The sequence below is a fragment of the Rhinopithecus roxellana genome, chromosome 16, assembly GCF_007565055.1.
Source record: "Rhinopithecus roxellana isolate Shanxi Qingling chromosome 16, ASM756505v1, whole genome shotgun sequence".
Classification (NCBI taxonomy): Eukaryota; Metazoa; Chordata; class Mammalia; order Primates; family Cercopithecidae; genus Rhinopithecus; species Rhinopithecus roxellana.
Genome location: NC_044564.1, coordinates 9,943,646 through 9,962,650, shown reverse-complemented (window position 1 = coordinate 9,962,650; position 19,005 = coordinate 9,943,646). Strand labels below are relative to the sequence as shown.

Below are 19,005 nucleotides of genomic sequence, written 5' to 3'. Positions count from 1 at the left end.
AGTGCCCTATTCGGGAAAAAAATGCCACGAAGGACATGAATTAGAAAGGAAGAGGTGCAAGCACCGGCTGGGAGAGGCCAATTCTGCAGTTTTGCACATGCTGCCGGGTGTATCGGCAGGACCGCCCTTACCTATAATTAGAGCTCCTAACCCTTGAGCCTTGAATAAGAAAGGCAAACACCAGCTGCCAGTCTTCTGGTTGCACGAGAAGGCCCAGGCAATGAGACACACTTTTCCGGAGTGGTTCCACGGACGCTTTGTCCCTGAAGCCAGGAAGTCCTTCCGCTAAGGGGCTGCCTCTTGCAGTGATTTGATCTTGCTCAATGCCCCCGGCCACCAAGAACTCATGAGTTGAACACCGAAGGCTTCATCAGTCTACCTGCCCCCAGACACAGTGAGCCTTACTCTAGATCTGGGGTCCTAAGGCCCTTTAGGGCTCATCACACAGTCCTCTCAGGACGGCCAACATGGTGGCAGAGAACCTCACAGAGGGAACATCACGACAGCGGGAAGGACGGCACGACAGAAGATGCCCTCGTTGCTACAGGAAGAGCCGTGAAGGCCGTCGAGCTGGAGAAAACTGTGTCCATAGGCTGTGCCTGACCTCACAGGATTTATGACAGAGCCAATCAAGGAGACCACGAGAGAGTGTGGATGTGGCCAAAAGGGCAGGGGAGAAGGGTTCCATGAGACCAAGCGTGGAGAAACTGAAGAGCTAACAGATACCACACCAGAGGAATGAACAGAAGACGACGCTGTGGATCCAAGTGCCTCCAAATCAGGGCCAAACACAAATGCAGCCCATCACACCAGGGCCAAACACAAACGCAGCCCATCACACCAGGGCCAAATAAACGCGGCCCATCACACCAGTGCCAAACACAAACGCAGCATCACACCGGTGCCAAACACAAACGCAGCCCATCACACCAGGGCCAAACACAAACTCAGCCCATCACCTGGCAGAAGGACTCTCATCACTCAAGATGGTTTTGGTTTCTTCCACGACGTGGACCCTTTTCTAAAACAAGCACTAAAACTAAAGCAAACAGTGGAAGGAGGACTGGGACCACACACAAACAGTTTAGAGAAATAAAAAGCAAAAAAGCCAGACAGAAAGAATGACGTACCTCCATGAAGTGACATGGAACACGTCTGCCTCCCTTCTACTGCCTCCACCTCCTCTACCGCTGCCACCTGGGGCAGCCCAGGCAGGACAAAGGCCTTTGTAAGGGTCCGCCTAGGACACTTCCCTGAGCAGAAGGCCTACTTCTCTTTTGTACGACCATCTTCTCTATCTTGCTTTACTATAAGAACACAGTACGGAACATGTGTAACACCCAGAGTTTGTGTCAATCGACCATTTGTTACCGGTAAGGCTTCCAGTCAACGGTGGGCTATGAGCTCGGTTTTTGGAGAGTCACAGGTTATATACACATTTTTCACTGTACAGGAGCTGGCACCCCCCAGTCCCCAAGTTGTCTGAGGGTCAACTGTACGTGTAATGGAGTGCTGCCCTTCTAACTGACCCCAGAGGGCAGCCCCGACGTAACCGGCAGACGTCCCAGACCTTTTCCAGCTCAGAGTTGACAACGCACCATCCCAGAGCAACGGCGGCAAATTCTTTTTGGCCTGACAAAGAGACACTTAGTGGAGAAAAAGGTGACAGAGTTCACACAGCCCCTTCAGGCTAGCACGCCAGCACCCGGGAGCCGTCCTGGGCGTGAGGCTGCTGTCACTAAGACCTCTCCTATGGACCTCGCACCAGCAGGCGGAGACGGAAGCAGGGCCCTGGAGGAAGCCCCAACGGCCACTCCCCGCTTGGGAGCAAGGCTGGTCTCCACGAGGCCCCCCAGCTCCATTGCGCCCGCCCCAGCCTCATCGTGCCACACCCCAGCGACCACAGGTGAGTCTGCGTCTCTTGCTCTGTCCTGTCCCCACACATCTGGGCTGTGTGACCCTGCTCCCTTTACCGGGCTCGTTCCTATTTGCCCTACAGGTCTCCACCCAAATGCCACTTCCTCTGGGAGTCTACCCTGACCGCTGTTCAACTGGGTCCCCACCCAAGGCCCATGGTCAGCAGACCCTCCTTCCAGGTAGAGACCCAGCCAGGAGGTCCAGCTTCACATCCGGCTCTGCTGCTTGCTGGATTTTGAGAACTGGGGCAAGTTACAATCTCTTCTTGCCTCGGGGGCTCCATCTATAAAATGGAGATGCCAAGGAAGATCCATCTTCCAAGGGCAGTGTGAGGCTCGGCCGGGTCAGAGGCACACGTGCTGGCACAGCAACCGCCCGGAACAGGGCCAGGACCAACAAGCCCACTCGAAGGCCATGACCCCACGATAGCCACACCTGCAGGGACCAGGGACACTGCCGGGCCCTTACGGGGAGTGACGACCAAGGAAGGAGAGAAGGAGGGAAGACAACTCAGGCTGGCAGAGCAGGAGGGGAGGCGGCTGCAGGAACCCCTCGAGTCAGGGACACCGTCACCCAGAAGACGAGAGGAAGCCCTGAGCGGGGCTCGGGCCGGTTCACAAGAGGCTGCAGATCTTGGTATGGACTTTGTTCTTTGTCTCAACAGCCACGGGCGGCCACTGATGTGTGTGGAGAACTCAAACACCATGACGTCCGAGTGAAGGAAGACGGGCGGCCGAAGAGCATAGAGTGTCGGCGTCAGCCAGAGCCCTGAAGACCACCTGCTCCTTCACCCTCGGGCTGGGCCACACCCAGGCGACCCGTGGAGCTCTGGTGGCTACAGAGGCAGCATGGCCCAGTGGTGGCCAGGGCTGAGCCGTCTCTTCTCCATATCCAAGGCCACAGACTCTGGGTACACAGAAAGGAGTGGGTCTCACTGGCTGAGTGCCTGCAGGCACGTCCTCTACGAACATTTTCACCAGCGACACTCTCTGGCCTCAGCTTTGGGAGGAACTGAGCTGCGGAGAGCAGTTTCCATCATAAATATCAAGTATGGAACTGTTTCACAGCCACCTTAGCTGAAGGAGCATCCAGTCTCCCTCTGGTTCCGAAGTCACTGGAAATCAGGGTCAGGGCCGGGTGGGGGCGCTGCACCCCACCAAGTCAACCCAGACCTCTCCCAGTCTAGACTCTGCAAGACACCTGCCACCCACCACCTCCACTCAGCTGTCCCAGGCATCGTCCCAATGCTCCTGACCCTCCACCTCCTCCCCACTCCCTGCTCCACAGAGAGCCAGGTAGACAGTTCCCCTCCATGGGGCACCCGGAGACAGGACTGGCTGCTGCCCAAGGACAGAGGGAGGGGTGCGCCAGCTCCCGGGGAGACGCGCGGTGTGGGGAGATGAGGCAGATGCTAGGTGGCAATGGCGATGTTTCTCCTTCACCCGGACTGGATGGACATCCACAGGCGGAACCTGCCCTCTGAGACAGGCGGCAGCTGTCAGCTTAAATAAAGGAGGCAGAAAAAACCCACCTTGCTTTCCCCTGAGTTTTGGCCAATCTGAGGCTTTCCTCACGAGGACAGGAAGAGCCAGGGCTGCAGGCATCACCCGAATCACAGGCCCGCTGGCCACACGGGTGCTCCGAAACCCAGCGTGCGCCCCAGACTCACATGGTGCACTCCACTGTGACACCTCTGATAAATAAAATACCAGGTGGATTCCCAGCGAGACGAATGCACACCTGGAGCCCGTCCTGGGCCGCCGTCACCTGGAGCCCATCCTGTGCCAGTGTCCAAGAAGAATTTTCTAAAAGCTAAACACGCGATTTTCACACAAACACAGAGTGAACACACGTCAACGACATTCTTCAGTGGGACTGCTGAAGGAAACGGTGAGGCCAGCTGGGGAGCAGAGAATCGTGCTACCTGCCCCCAGGGACAGTGTGCAAAGAAACTGTCCTACTGGGCAAGAAAACCACAAACTTTGGGCTTTCCTTGTCTACTGGACAGACGCTGTTCACCCCTCTACCAGGAAAGGTCTGCGAGCTCATGCATACCCCAGAGCCTGGGCCCTTAGTCAGCAGTGAACAGCAGCATAAACACATAGATGTCCCCCAGGTCACAGCCCTCAGGCAAGCCTGTGCAACACCCCAACGTGATGCTGACAGGACACGAGACTCAGCTTTTGTCCTATTTCCAGGTTTTACCTAATATTTCCTTAGCAGCAGGATACAGAAAACTAGCTGACAGGGAAACCAACCAGTCAGGGGCCAGGAACAAGAGCCATGCCCTGGACAGGAGTGAAACGCGCTGCTCCACATCTCGGGCGTGTGCCCACCTCCCCGCACCCTCTCATGCTCCCAGGAGAGAGATATGGCCTTCGGTAACTTTTGCCCAAACACTGTCTACATGACCTGAAACCACAGTTCTACCAAGAAGGCAGAGTCTTCCCCTCTGTTCCCTGAGGATCCCTCAGACTTCAGGGAACCGTGAGCTGGCCTTCCAAAGACAATGCTCCCCGGGCCTCCTTCCCGCCTCGCAATCCAGGCCCTGAGCAAGCCCGGTGGGCGGCCTCCTCCCACCTGGCTGTGCCAACCCTCCCTCCGCCGCTCAGGCCCCAGCTGCCACGCACGGCCTGGCCTCTCACACATTCCACTGTCCTCCGCTGGTTTCTGGCCTTCAGTTCTCCAGAGAGCAGCCGGAGATTTTTACCTAGAAACCAGGTTTCCCTGCTTAAAATCGTTCTTTGGGGTTCTGTTGCTCAGGAAGAAGACAAGCACTGTACACTGAGCCCGCATCTGCCTGCTGCCGGGCCCTCAAGGACCTCGTGGTCGCCCCCTTGTTACAGAGGCCCACAGCCCTGAACCTGCATCTGCCTGCTGCTGGGCCCTCAGGGACCTCGTGGTTGCCCCCTTGAGCAATCAAGGCCCTATCAAAGTCCTTTTAGCCGAGCATGGTGGTACCTGCCCATTGTCCCAGCTACTTAGGACACTGAGGCAGAAGGGTCTCTTGAGCCCAGGAGTTCTAAGCCAACCCGGCCCACAAAGAGAGACCGGTCTCTAAAACAAAAGGCCCCCTGGACACTGCAGTCTTGGCTGTCTCGGGGCCTCTGTGCTGGCCATGCCCCTGGCAGGACCTTCACCTCGCAGCTCCTCTCCCAAGTCGCTGCCGTCTGATGCCTTGCTCTACCACCCAGAGCCACTCCAGTTTCTTTCTAATCGGTCTATTCATTTTTCTAGGCTTACAATCTATAGGTAACTTATTTATTTTATTTTGAGACAGGTCTCGCTCTGTCACCCAGGCTGGAGTGCAGGAGCGTGATCACGGCTCACTGTAGCCTCAACTTCCCGGGCTCAAGTGATCTTCCCATCTCAGCCTCCCAAGTGGCTGGGACCACAGGAGTGGGGAATCTTGCAATGTTGCCCAGGCTGGTCTTGAACTCCCGGGCTCAAGTGATCCTCCCACCTTCCGAAGTGCTGGGATTACAGGCGTGAGCCACTGCGCCGGCCACTTCCTTGTTTCATTTGTCTTCCTGTTGACTGTCAGCTGCTCCCTCTAAAGCACAGGCTTCCTCAGGCAGGGACCTCCCTGCTTTGTTCCCTGCTGTTCCTCCAAGCTCTCCAAAGCCTGGGGCTGGGAGAGCACGCAGCGCAAATTCATCCCAGAGTTTGAATTCACACAGAGCCCCTGCACACACTGCAGGGCCAGGAAAGTCCAGCTCCACTAGTCCACAGGGGCGGCACCTCGACCTGCCTCGGCAGAGCTATGCTCCCAACAACACTATCCCACGCAGGGTCGGTCCTGGTGAAGGGGCCTGCAGGCACCCCACGACGCCTTTGTCTGCCCTTGAAAGAACGCCAGCCCGTGTGCTCGGGGAAGGCTGAGCAGATGAGGGAGAATTTCAGTTACACGGGCCGCCCTCAGCAGCTGAACAGGCGCCAGGAGTCCCGGCAAGGACCCGGCAGATGGACGGTATTCACGGCAACACAAAAGATATGGCAGTCCATCTTATCAAATCAAACACAAAACACGTAAAAGGCTTAGCTTCAGGGCACTGGCCTCATTCAACGGGTACCCTCCCCTTCTCCTGCCCTGCCCACCTGTCCAGCTCTGAACCTCTAAAACTGAATGCAAATGGCCTGCTTTCACTGGGCCTCTGGGGTTAGAGCTGGCTGAGAGGCACAGGGTGTGGGCAGGGGCGGGGGTGTCCAACCCAGAGCAGCCAGGGGCTTCCAAAGGGAGGCAGAAATGAGACTGCAGGCCTATTCTCACTTCCGCTCAAGAGTCTGGCTATTTTAGTACTCCAGTCTTAAAAATACTTCGGAAATAATTAAGCTTCTATATATAGCAGACAAACATTTATTTCAAATGTGCTTGTCAAATAACTCTGATACTGAATCTAACAAGATTTAACTCTTTGACGGCTGCCTGTCATGTTCTAATGAAAAAGTCTATAGAAGTCTAACGTATAGTGAAGTATCAATTAGTTCTAGAAAATGATTACAGTAAAGACGAAATCATCTCCCAAGCTTAAATGCAACTAGAGAGCTGTGTTTAAGGGACAGAGCTCCACCGCGGCCTCTCCTTCCTGAGTCAGGGCCACACTGGGGTCTCGAACTCCGCACGCCAGCCCCTGGAGAAGACCCTCTGCGTGGAGCCCCCTCTCCGCTGAGCAAAGGTCTTCTTAGCTAAGCTCCAAGTTCAAGGTACAAGTTTGGAATAACAGGCCTGGGTAGAAATGAAATGAAACCCGCCTAGCAACCAGGAGAGCCTAACACAGATCACCTAGAAGCTGCCAAGGGCTGGTCTGAGACAACCTGGGCGCACGCTATGGTCACCTCCTTTGCGGACTGAGGGCAGGGCTGGGTCCCGTGGACTCTTGATCCCCAGCATTTAGCTCAAATCCGTTAAACCACAACTACACGGTCCTCAGCCTCGAAGGGTGCTCCAGGGTGACAGCAATTCCAATGCTGCTTATCTCTCAGGAGGGAACGAGTCCCTCAGCCCGTCCTCCATCGGGAAGCCCAAGCAGTGCTTGCGACCTGGGTCACCCAAGGCACGACGACCGCACTACACAACAGAGACGGCTCCCTGAATGTGGCGTAAGGCCCTCTTAGCGAACCATCCCGTCTTACTTCAATAACAAGTAAGTGGCCTAGAGCTCTTGGTGGACTCTCAGCGCACCAACCACAGCCACTGGGGAGGCCAGCAGGGAGGCCGGTTGCTCCGAAGCACCATCCTTTCTGTGAAATACCCAGGCGTTCGCCACAGCGGGGCTGCATTAGGCCATTTCTGGGCCCATAAAGAGACGGGAGGCCTCCTGTCCCACCCTTCCTCCTTCCACCCTTTCCATCCCCACGAGTCCAGTGAGCATCCAGCGGCTCTCAGGGCCGTCAGCCCCGCCAGATGCCCGCTGACACCTGTATGTCCCCCTCCCTCTGGCCCTTATTGTTTCTTTCTCCAGTAAACAGACAATGAGCCTGTGGGGAACACCAAGTTCTAATTCATCTCCAAGAAGCCTGTAGCCTAGTCGAGTAGATAAGAAACCACACCAAGTGGGACAGAGGAGCTGGCAGCAATCACAGAGTGCCCTTCCCTTCCTTCAGAAGACGTGGGATGTGCCCAACCCCCACCCATCCTGTACAAAGACACAGGAATGAACTGCCAGGGCTCCAGGTCACCCACACCTGGACACCCATCCTGGCCTGTCACTCAGCTGCATGACCGTGACTATCCCACACAACCTCAGGTGCTATCACCTGCAACATGAGCGCCCTCCTGAGGACAGGTGTGGGAGGACTCGGCCTGTCCCAGGCAACCTCACGTGCTATCACCTGCAACATGACCGCTACTGCCTTCCTGAGGACAGGTGTGGGAGGACTCGGCCTGTTGTGGGTGGCGGCCTGCCCTGCTTTCTCAGGCTGACCAAGTGAAGGAGATGGGAGGGAACAGGCACCAGGGCCACACAGGGCTCACGGAGACACAGGCCCTGCCTTTAGGGTGCATCCTCTTGCCCACTCAAGACTGCAGAGGCATTTCAGAGATCTCACTGGTCAGACAGGCCAAAGTGTAGCCCCAGGCCCCGGTGTCTCATCTTCCATCACAAACCCAGCAACCATCACTGCCAGGCAGATCTTCAGGAACTCAGCAAGGTTTTGTTCTGCAAAGTACTTAGAAGTGACAGGCTTAAGCCAAATCTCCACCAACACTAGAATGACATTGGGTCACACCAAACAGTAGTACACCTTTTGTTTGTTAAGCCACCTTCTTATAAGGAAAAACATTTATTTTCCCAACCTTGAAAATGCCAGTCAAGAGCTAAAGTTCAATCCAAATTTTTGAGGAAAACAAACGTGCCCTAAGCTGTGGGGAAAAGGCCTCTAAGAGCGGCCCTGGCCTGTCCTGCTCTTTCCAGCTGCAGGCTCCTGGGGAGCAGAGCCCACACCTTACCATCCTCTCCAGCAGCTACAGGCGTGGAGAATGCAGGGCGTGGCGGGTGCCAGCCAGGGGCATCGGTGGGAGGAGGTGGCTGGACACTCTAGGTCGAAGTGGGGGCCCAAGCCATGGCCTGTGTGCCCCCAGGGGATCAGCAGGATGACCTAAGTCACAGGTGACTGATCAGGGCCACAGGTGACTGATCTGAGTCAGGTCAACAGGGACATAAGAAAACATGAGAATGCTGACAATGGGAATGATGACTGCATGCAGCCAGACCTATCACTGCCACGGGCAGTGGGCGCCCTATCCCTGTGGGACAGCTCCATGCAGGGATGACAGACAGGGAGCCAGGTGCCAAGCAGACAGTTCTGACCTGGCAGGTCTGGGCTGGGGCTGAATAGCAGGCATTTCTTTTTTTTTTTTTTTTTTTTTGAGACGAAGTCTCGCTCTGTTGCCCAGGCTGGAGTGGTGCAGTGGCGCGATCTCCACTCACTGCAAGCTCCGCCTTCCAGGTTTACGCCATTCTCCTGCCTCAGCCTCCCAAGTAGCTGGGACTACAGGCGCCCGCCACCTCGCCCGGCTAGATTTTTGTATTTTTTTAGTAGAGACGGGGTTTCACCGTGTTAGCCAGGATGGTCTTGATCTCCTGACCTCATGATCCGCCCGTCTCGGCCTCCCAAAGTGCTGGGATTACAGGCCTGAGGCACCGCGCCTGGCCGAGAAGCAGGCATTTCTAACAAGTACCCAAGTGGCCCCACTTTGAGAGCTGCAGCCTCAGTGCCTCCTCAGTGCCGAGGGCTTTTCACCCCTTTCTACCCGGCCTCCACCCCCGACAAGCCTCTTGGGCACAGCTTGGCTCTCAGGACTGTAAACCAAAAATAAAATCCTGAGTCCCCTGACTAACTGAACTGAACCCCCTCTCGGCCAAGGAGACCCCAGGGCAACCTGCGGAAACAAATTCCAGGCCCTGAAGGCAAGGGAGGTCACTCACGCCTGGCTGTAACCACCTCCCTTTGGAGTTTAGGCAGAGCTGACCAGCGTGAAGGAAACAGAGGTCACAAACAGCACAGCCTCACCAGCAATGACACCAAACTCCAGCCTGACTCGGGTACAGCACCTCATGATAGATAGCAAACCCTGAAGGAAATCAAAATATTTCACCCCCAAATACATTTATTTCCTTGACATATTTGAAATGGTCCTGCAAAGCTGTCTTTTGTGAGGGAAATTTGCATCTGTAGGGAATCTCCCTCCCTTTCTAGGTCTTTCCTGAATCTAGGAGACATTTAATGAGTCTGACAGCATTAAGGTCTGAAAAGAGACATTTACCCTCTATTGTCCCCAAGGCTGCTGCCTGTGAGGCTTCATTTACTTAACCTTGGCCTCCACAGCCCCTTTAGCTTAACTCAAGCATTTCTCTCTGCTGACTTCAAGTCTTTAGACAAAGCTTAACTCTTTCAACCAACTGCTAATCAGAATCCACCTATGATCTGTAAATCTACCCCTTCCTATACCTTACATGTACTGATTTATGTTTCTCTGCCTATAACTTCTGTCTCTCTAAAATGTATAAAATCAAATTAACATGACTGCCTGGAGCACACTTTCTTAGGACCTCTTGATACTCTTCCCCGGGCCACGGCCACTCCATTCATTGGCTCAGAACAAATCTCTTTCAATATTTTATAGTTTGGCTTTTTAGCCAACAGGACCCTCTGCCTGGGCTCCCCGAAGCCCTCTCCCTGCTGCCTGGTCAGGCCACCCGCTGTCTTTCACTTTCAGCCATATCCTCCTCCAGTCTCAGTCTCAGGCCCAAGCCTGTTCTTCCTGCTGTGACTGGGAAGACAGTCAGACCCTCTAAAGGAACCTTATTGAGTTGAGTTAATCCCACCACTGGGTATGGAGGTTACTGTGTGGCTCTCAGGAGTGGCCTTCCTTCTGGGCTCCGGGGACAGTTCTCAAGGCTGCCTAAGTGCTGCTTCAGCTACAGAATCTGCAATATTTGAATCTGGTTACCATCTTTAGACTTCAGCGACTCAAGCGAAAAAAAAAAAAAAAATCAAACCCAAAACCCACAAAAAAGCAAAACAGGTGACAAAGTCCTGCCAGGGCCACCTGCATTTTAATAAAACATAACTGTTTCTGCCACTGAATAACACACAAGAACTGAAGGGTTCTCTACACGATTGAATTGTTTTCCTAAAAGCAGTGTCTGAAAACCCCACTGAACAGTTTTTCTGTCTTTCTATTCCAGTCTCTGACCTCAGTTCTGAGTCAGGTCAACAGGGACATAAGAAAACATGAGATCAAAGAGGAGGAACCCATTAGAATCAAAAGGCCCCATCACCGTGAGGTAAGAGGAGAATGCATTTTAAAGATAACCACTTACAATCACATACAAAAGCCCTATTTAGACTTGAGAAAAAAAAGATTTCTTTACAAATCTGTTTGGCGATGAGAAAAATACAGCAGGATTGGGTATAAGACATAAAAACAAAGGTGCAGGAAGAAAGAACAGCAATTTGTTACAGCTCTTGCCCACTGAAACATGTAATTAGAGGTTAGCACAACACAGGAAGCCCTGCCAAACCTCACTGGCTCGGGAGGACCTCCTACTTCAGTGATTTAAATTCCATTTTAAGGGAAGGGTGTGGTGAATGCCCCTCCCACGCCAACTCTGACCTGTAGAGCAGGCGAGTAACTTCGTGACTAACAACGTGCGACCAAATGAAAGCACTAAACAGTAAAGTGCGGAACACTACCGGCAGTTTGGTGAAACATTTCTCAAAGGCTGTGCATCTGTGATCAAGGAACCCACCAAAGAAATGCTTTGTAGAGTTAAAAAAAAAAAAAAATGCTTTGTAGGTTATTGTGGGTTATGATAGAGAAGTCTCCAGAGTATTTGCATCGCTAAGTTGTGGGTTCACTCTGAGCACCCACTATATAGCCAGCTATCCGAACCAGGAAGTTAATGATGAAGGTTTAAAGGGAATGAGGCAGCTGCTACGAGTGTGGAATAGAAATGAGGGATTCTCAGAGAACAGGAATTCTAGGCACTGATGTGGAATAACTGGGGATGGGGTGTGTGGACGCCAGGAAACAGCTAGGGTAGGAGGTCTGGCAGGTCAATGAAGTTATTGGGGCTCAAAACACAGGTATTTTGAGAGCTCGGATACGGGAGGGCTTCCCTATCCCCAAGTGTGCGGTGAGGGCTGCGGGAAAATGGTTTCATTTTGACTTGTGACAGCCCGACTCGCCAGGATCTAACCTGGGGAAGACGTGGGGAGCAGCTGGCTTAGTTCCCTGCCCCTGGAAAGGCCAGGGTTGATCCGAGTGGGGTGCCTCTATGGAGCAGGGGCTGGCTCTGCGGTAAGGAAAGAAAAACGGGAGAGGGGCCCCGGGACCCGCCTTCTGGGGCGATCGCGGGGGGTCCTGGAAGGCCGCGGTCCCGGGGGTCGGGGGTCCCCGCGCGGGGGCGCGCCTCACCTCGCACATCCCCGGCCAGGGCCCGCCAGGTGGGCGCGTAGCCGATGCAGTGGCCACACCACGACGAGTAGAACTGCACGAGCCACGCGGCCGAGCTGTTGGCGGTGGCCCCGCGCACGCTGCCGCTGTCCAGCACCCACACTGCGTCCTCGCCCGCGCGGTACAGCCGCGCCGCCCCGCCCGCGCCCGGCCCTGCCGCCGCCGCCGCCAACAACACTAGCAGCCGCGGCAACCGTGCGGCCCGCGGCGGGGACGAGCGCCGGGCTGCCGGCGCAGGTCCTGCTCCGACTCCCGGGCTGCGCGCCACAGCCACCCCGGCCGCCGCCATGTTGGAAGTGCCGCCGCCGCGCTGAACTTTCACCCTAGCAACCACCGTCACGTGCGCCGGCGCGCCCGGCCCCGCCCCCGCGCGTCCAGTTCTGTCCCGCCCCGCCCCCGTACGTCTGATCCCACCCTCTCTCCCCGCCCCCGCGCGTATGGCCCCGCCCCCTCCCGCCCATGCGTGGCAGCCCCGCCCCCAAGAGTCTGATAACGCCATCTCCCCGCCCATGGGTGGCAGGCTCCGCCCAGGCCCCGCCCCGCCCCGCCGCGCGGTCCCCAAACCCCTTCCTTGAGCCGGGCCAGGTGGCCACATTTAGCAAATGAAAGTGCACGACGCCAGGTTCAATGTGGATTTCAGACAAATAGTCGGTTTTTCAGCCTAGGTCTGTGCCATGCCTGAAATGCAAATTTAATAAGACATTATTGGACGTCAAAAACTATTCCGGAGTTCTTTTACTTGGCAACCCCACCTGGGGCTTCAGAGGGTCTGCAAGCCAGCCTCGACTTTCTAGTATGAGATTTGACCGCTTAGAATATGCAGCAAAGCATCCACTCAAAGTCAGATGTGTTGCATGCTACCTTTTAGGGTGTTCCAGTCGAACGCAGCTTTAAGGTTTGGAAATGAAATCATACGACTTTTTGCTTCATCGAACAGGATACCTGGGGTTTTTTAGTTCCTATTCCTAATTTTTACACGTCAGTATTTTCTCTGAACTGTGTAACCAAAACAAAAAAAAGGGAGTGGGTGAGCCTGGGCAACATAGCAAGAGCCCATCTCTTAAAAACAAACAAACAAAAAAACTGGGCATGTTGGTGCACACCTGTAGTCTCAGCTACTTGAGGGGCTAAGGTGGGAGGATGGCTTGAGCCTGGGAGCTCCAGGCTGCAGTGAGCCGTGACTCTGCCACTGCACTCCAGCCTGGATGACAGAGCGAGACCTTGTCTCAAAATAAATAGATAACTGTGTTGTGGGGTTCTATGTAAGATTTTGTTTAAACGGTTTTGCTGCTAACAACAGTTAACCCCAGATGAGAGGATTCTCCCCAGAAAGGCACCTGCTCCCTTTCCCTCACGTCCTGCGTCTCCCTGTTCACGTTTCCTTCCATCACCCATGTTTCCTGGCTTCTGCTCTGTGCCAAGCCTTGGAGACAAAGTGAGAACAAAACCGAGCCCCCAATGCCCCTGGCCTGCCATTCAGGCAGACCCAAAACAAACCAATGCGTAAAACAGCCAACGTGTGCTATGAAAAGCAGTGAAGCTGCATAAGGAGGCGAGTGCCAGCAGGGCTACCGTATACAGGAGAGTGGGGAAGTCTTTGAGAAGGTGACCCGAGTGGAGAAGGAGGTGAGGGAGGAGGCACATGGCCCAGGCAGAGGAGCCATACATGCAAAGGCCCTGGGGCAGAAGGGTGCTGAGCGCACTGGAGGAACAGCGAGGAGCCGGAGCCGGGCCTGGTGGGAGCGGAGCAAGCTGGGGGAAGTGTGGGAGGGAAGAAAAGCTGAGAGCCCGAGCGAGACCCAGGGGGCCTCACAAGCCGGGCCACAGACTTGGGCTTTGATGCTGAATTGGGGTCCGCCATGGGAGGATCGGTGCAAGGATGCAGCTCTGCCCTTCGAGTTGCAGAGTAGGAGGGGCAGGAGGGGAAGCAGGGGACCTGGGAGGGGCCGCTGCCTCCTTCCACGAGCTGGAGGGACTCAGGGGAGGGGTGAGAGGCAATGCTGGTGGAGGGGTCGGCTGAGCCTGGGTGGAGGTGGAGGGTGTCACATTGGCAGAGTTTGGGCCAAAGCAATTGGAGGAATGGGGTTGCTTATGGCTGAGACTAAATCCTGCAGCGATGAGATGGGAGAGCTATGCTGGGGAGGACACCAGGAGTTTGCTTTGGACCCGTTACATCTGAGCAGCCTTTTCAACCTCTAAGGGAGGTGTCAGGTCAGGGTTTGGAAGTGGGAGTCGAGTCTGGAGCTCAGAGCTTGAGGTCCCCCGGGGAGGCTGTGGGACAGAGGGGAGGGCCACATGTCAAGCCCCAGGCCTCCAGAAGGAGCAGCAGCGAGGTGGCAGGGGAAGAGGGAGTGGAAAAAAGGAGCCTGATCCGGCTGAGACAGAGGATGCCATGAGCCCAACTGGAGGGGCACATTCAGAACATCGGGGCAACACTTCACCCCAAACCTGCTCGGTGAAATGGAGCCACCCATGGGACCAAGCTCAGCCCAGCACTTAGAGGCCACACCCCAGAACAACCAGAGTTTCTCCAATCCAAGACAGGGTGGGGGAGGAGAAGGGGTTGGGATTGAATCTCAGAGTCTAGGCAAGAGCTGTCTGTGCTGAGCCAGGTCCTGCCCAAAGCCCGCGTGAAATCTGCCCCTCGTCCTGCAGGAGAGGTGTCTGCATGTCGCTGTGGCAAAGGCCAGGTGACTGCAGGCGCGTTTAGCATGCGTGCCGCTGAGCGAGGAAACACGTGGCTGGTGGTAATTTTCAGGTGCCCTGAGAGAGACAGCTCTGGCTTCAAAGGGATCAAAATGTGGGGAGATCACATCTCAGACCTGATGAGATAAGGTGCTGTGCAGGCTGAGGCAGCATCTTGGACCTAATTTGCTGTGTTGGATCCTGATGAGCCTGATTCAGGGAAGGCCTCCAAGATTTGCAGTTGATCTATTGTTCCCTGTATAGAGCAGGTACTTGCCGTCAATCCTACCCTTAGGGCACAAAGCCTTGATGCTATCTGCTTCAGGTTTCTGCACATCCCTTCTAAACCAACCTCCCCTGTGGCAGATAAGCCCTGGGCCTGGGGGTGCTGGCGGGATCCCATCTGTCTGGGCCTCCAGAGACACAAATGTGGCTTCTATTTGTAAATCCCTACTAAATGTTTCTTCCTGAGAAACTGGACCTGTCAGCCCCTTTCTTCTGCCTCTCAGCCTCTTCCATCTTTGGGGCAGATTTGCACAAGCCTGCCCATCGTGGAACAGGTATTGATATTCCTGGTTGTTTGTTTGTTTGTTTGTTTTGAGATGCTGTCGCCCAGGCTGGAGTGCGGGGGTGCGATCTCGGCTCACTGCAAGCTCCGCCTCCTGGGTTCACGCCATTCTCCTGCCTCTGCCTCCCGAGTAGCTGGGACTACAGGCACCTGCCACCACGCCCGGCTAATTTTTTTTTGTATTTTAGTAGAGACGCGGTTTCACCGTGTTAGCCAGGATGGTCTTGATCTCCTGACCTCGTGATCCGCCCACCTCGGCCTCCCAAAGTACTGGGATTATAGACGTGAGCCACCACGCCTGGCCTGATATTCCTCAGAAGGGGAAACTGAGGCTCAGAGGGCTGACTACTGTGCGAGGTGAAGGGCACATGGCATGTATGTGACAGAGAGGAGAGTCTCAGGCCCACGTGCCTCCCAGAACCCAGGAGGGCCCACTCCAACGCTTGTGTTGCAGACAAAGGCAGAACCCCAGCTCTGAGCCACCTCCCTTTCCACACGGGGAGAGCGGAGATGAGGCCCGATGGATTTCAATGGCCCTGGCTCCAGGACTGGTCCTGCCATCCACATCTCCCCCTTTAGCAGGAGTTTGGCATGGAGGGCTCAGCTGCTTATGACTACCACCCATTTTGGGAAAACTTCTGAGGAGGAATTGTGCACACCTGTGCCAGCCCCTGAGTACTGGCTACGTGCCAGGAACAGTGCCCAGGGGAAGAATTCTCCATGTCCTCACTAGGACACCATGAGGAGGTGGGTGGCCACCCTCCTGGGACTGTGGACACAGAGGCACGTCTGAGGGCAGGGGCTCCCTGCCAGACCCCTATGGAGAGGTGGAGCAGGGCCCAGGCAGCCTCAGAGCCCGAGCTGGCTCCCAGTACCAGTGTGGCCGGTGCTGCATCGGCTACAGACTGATGGACATGGTGAGTGGCGGGCAGGGGAAGGGTGGCAGGAAGCCCCGGGGCAGGGCCAGGGGGTGTGTGTGATCCCATCCTCCGCTCCCAGCTTTGATGCTGCCGTGTGGTGGGTGGACGGGACAAGGTGCTATGGGATGGCTGTGGGACCTGCCAGCACTCTTCCAGGACCCCAAAGCTGCCTGGGGAGCCGGGAAAAGGACGGCTTCTGAGCCTGGCTTTGCTGGGCATGAACAGGCCAGGTTAGACCCTGGGGACAGAGAAAATGACCCGCAGGGACCCTGCTCCGCCTGGGCAGTGAGTGAGTTCTCCCAGTCCCCTGGGTGCCAGGAGGCTTTGCTTCCCAGGAGTGTGTGCAGCCGCCACCTTTCATAAAAGGGCCCCCCTGGCCTTCATGTGTGTTTTATGAGGGTGGCCATGATGGCCACGCAGGGCAGGGAATCAAAAGGACTCGTAAAGTTTGTCTGATGATTTGGGACTGGGAGTGCTGCGGACACGTTCATGGGCATTTTATGCAGGAGGGAACCGTTAAGCAGGGAAGCTGAAAGAGACAGATCACAGGAAAATTAAACGTAGGGTTTAACTGAGAAATAATCATTTTCTATGAAAGATAATGACGTCTCTGGAGGCTGGTATCAAGATTTATTGGCCCAAGCGGTGACGACAGATCAGAGCCTAGGCAAGAACAGCAGGAGACCTTGAAGGAGAGGAACCTTGGATTATCATCTCGCCCGGTCGATATATCTGAATGCCAAAGCCCTCTGCTCTGTATGTGTCGTGTTGGGAGATTAAATGTATTTACACCTCTGGTGGAGTGGCTTTTTCTCCTGTAGTCAGAGTAACCTGATAGCTCCGGCCCCCTCCAGCGCTGCCGTCGTTGGAAGCCCCTGGCCCAGGTTTTCCTTCGTTCCTCACGACCAGCCCCATTCAAGGGCACCCTGCCACCGGCACCTGCTGGGCTCCCAGGGAAAGTCACTCTGGTTCCAGCCGTGAGTGCAGCCGCCACTGCATCACACCGCACGTCAGCACCAACCATGTGGCGGTGAGCCGGGAAGCCATCAGATTCGCCGCAAATCGGCGGGACTTCAGTGGGGGAGATTTATTGCCATGCCAGATGCGTGTGTGTGAAATACATAATTCCGCTCACACGGCCTCATAAATCCAAAAGGGTCAGCAATAAATGGAAAAAAATAAAAAATCACAGACTAATTTGTTCGGAAGACTAGAAGGGGATCCATGAGAAAGCTGTAGCTCAGCTCAAAGTTTGTTCTGAAACCGAGAGCACGGAGCAGGAACACATTCCCCACTGGATCCAAACCTCTGCGTTCTCAGGTGGGCTGGGCAGGAGCCGGCGCAAAATCAGATGCCCGGCCCGAGCTGGGCTTCCCACGCACATGGTGAGTGGGGGCCCTGACACAGGCCGGCTATCCTAACGGCACCTGGGGCTGAGCAGCCGCCCCGGGGCTGGAGAAGGCAGGCTGGGCCCAGCTGCTGCCCAGCAAGGGGTGTCTGGAGAGGGGCTCTTACCTCACGGAAGGGGGCCCAAAGGGGTTCTCAGGGGCCTGGGGTCTCTCACCAGAGCTATGGGGTAGAGGGCCCTGGCAGCTCCGTGTGTCCTGTGACCTGGAGCCTTAGGGCTTTGCCAGGCCAGCTTTGTGATGTCTCCCACTGGACTGCATGCATAAAGTCTGGAGTGTGGTCCTCTCTCAAAGTGGAGGAGGCCTGAGGCCCTGGACAGGAGAAGCCACATCCTGGAGGGATCAGTGCTGGGACACAGAGGTCCCTGAGGCCAACACACTGGCCATCAACTCCCCATTCAAGGAGAGACCCTCACATTCAAAAGGATCCCAGAGAAATTACAGGGGTCCCAGCAAATCCTCTGGAAGCAAAGAAAAGTCCATGACACCAGGAGAAATCGGATGCCCTGGCCTTCCAGGCACAGCGAATCCTAAACATGCTCCAAAAGAGACCCTGGACCACCGATTCCCAGAGGACAAGCCCCCGGCTGTGCGGGCTGCAGGGGAAATGACCTTGGGCCTTTGAGCTGCGGCTTCCTCTGGTCTGTGCAGCTCAGGTGAGAGACGCCCATGCCCAGTCCCCCCAGCTGCACATCATCTGCTGGCCATGTGGCCAGGGTAGGTGTGGCGGGGGGGGCACCTCCAAAGTCAAAGCAGGCAGATGCCCCCGACTGTCTTCTTTTTTTTTTTTTTGAGACAGAGTCTTGCTCTGTCGCCCGGGCTGGAGTGCAGTGGCCGGATCTCAGCTCACTGCAAGCTCCGCCTCCCGGGTTCACGCCATTCTCCTGCCTCAGCCTCCCAAGTAGCTGGGACTACAGGTGCCCGCCACCTCGCCCAGCTAGTTTTTTGAATTTTTTAGTAGAGACGGGGTTTCACCGTGTTAGCCAGGATGGTCTCGATCTCCTGACCTCGTGATCTGCCCGTCTCGGCCTCCCAAAGTGCTGGGATTACAGGCTTGAGCCACCGCACCCGGCCCCGACTGTCTTCTAAACAGGGCTCAGGGGTGTGAGTCAGCACCAGCCGGGCCCACCCCAGCTCTTCTTTACCCCAAATGTTCTCTCTTCCTCTCTTGGCCTTCGCTCATCCCCATGACCCCTGTCCTGGCATAGGCGCTGCTCCACCCCTGTCCTCGCTCCTGTTCTTGACGACTCTGACTGTTCCTGCCTTTGGGCTGCAACACCTTTTCTTGGATGCCTCTTCATGGCTTTGATGCGAAGGAGTGGGTGTGCAGTCTGGGCCCGGCTTCAGGCGACCGTCCCGCACAGCTGGCCACCCAGCCGGTCCACCCTGGGAAAGTCCAGGCCTCTAGGTTCTTTTTTTTTTTTTTTTTTGAGACGGAGTCTCGCTCTGTCGCCCAGGCTGGAGTGCAGTGGCCAGATCTCAGCTCACTGCAAGCTCCGCCTCCTGGGTTTACGCCATTCTCCTGCCTCAGCCTCCGGAGTAGCTGGG

General features: G+C 55.6%; 1 protein-coding gene and 1 pseudogene across 1 annotated transcript in view; one reads left to right on the top strand and one right to left on the bottom strand.

Annotated features, from left to right (window-relative positions):
- Positions 1-12,167, bottom strand: part of QSOX2 (quiescin sulfhydryl oxidase 2) — a 41,512-nt gene extending 29,345 nt beyond the window's left edge. Inside the window, 1 exon segment of the mRNA XM_010372738.2 lies at positions 11,840-12,167. Within this exon segment, the coding sequence (XP_010371040.2) occupies positions 11,840-12,167 (328 nt within the window).
- Positions 12,168-15,651: 3,484 nt separating this feature from the next.
- On the top strand, positions 15,652-17,826 carry LOC115893989 (annotated as a pseudogene).
- Positions 17,827-19,005: the final 1,179 nt, after the last annotated feature.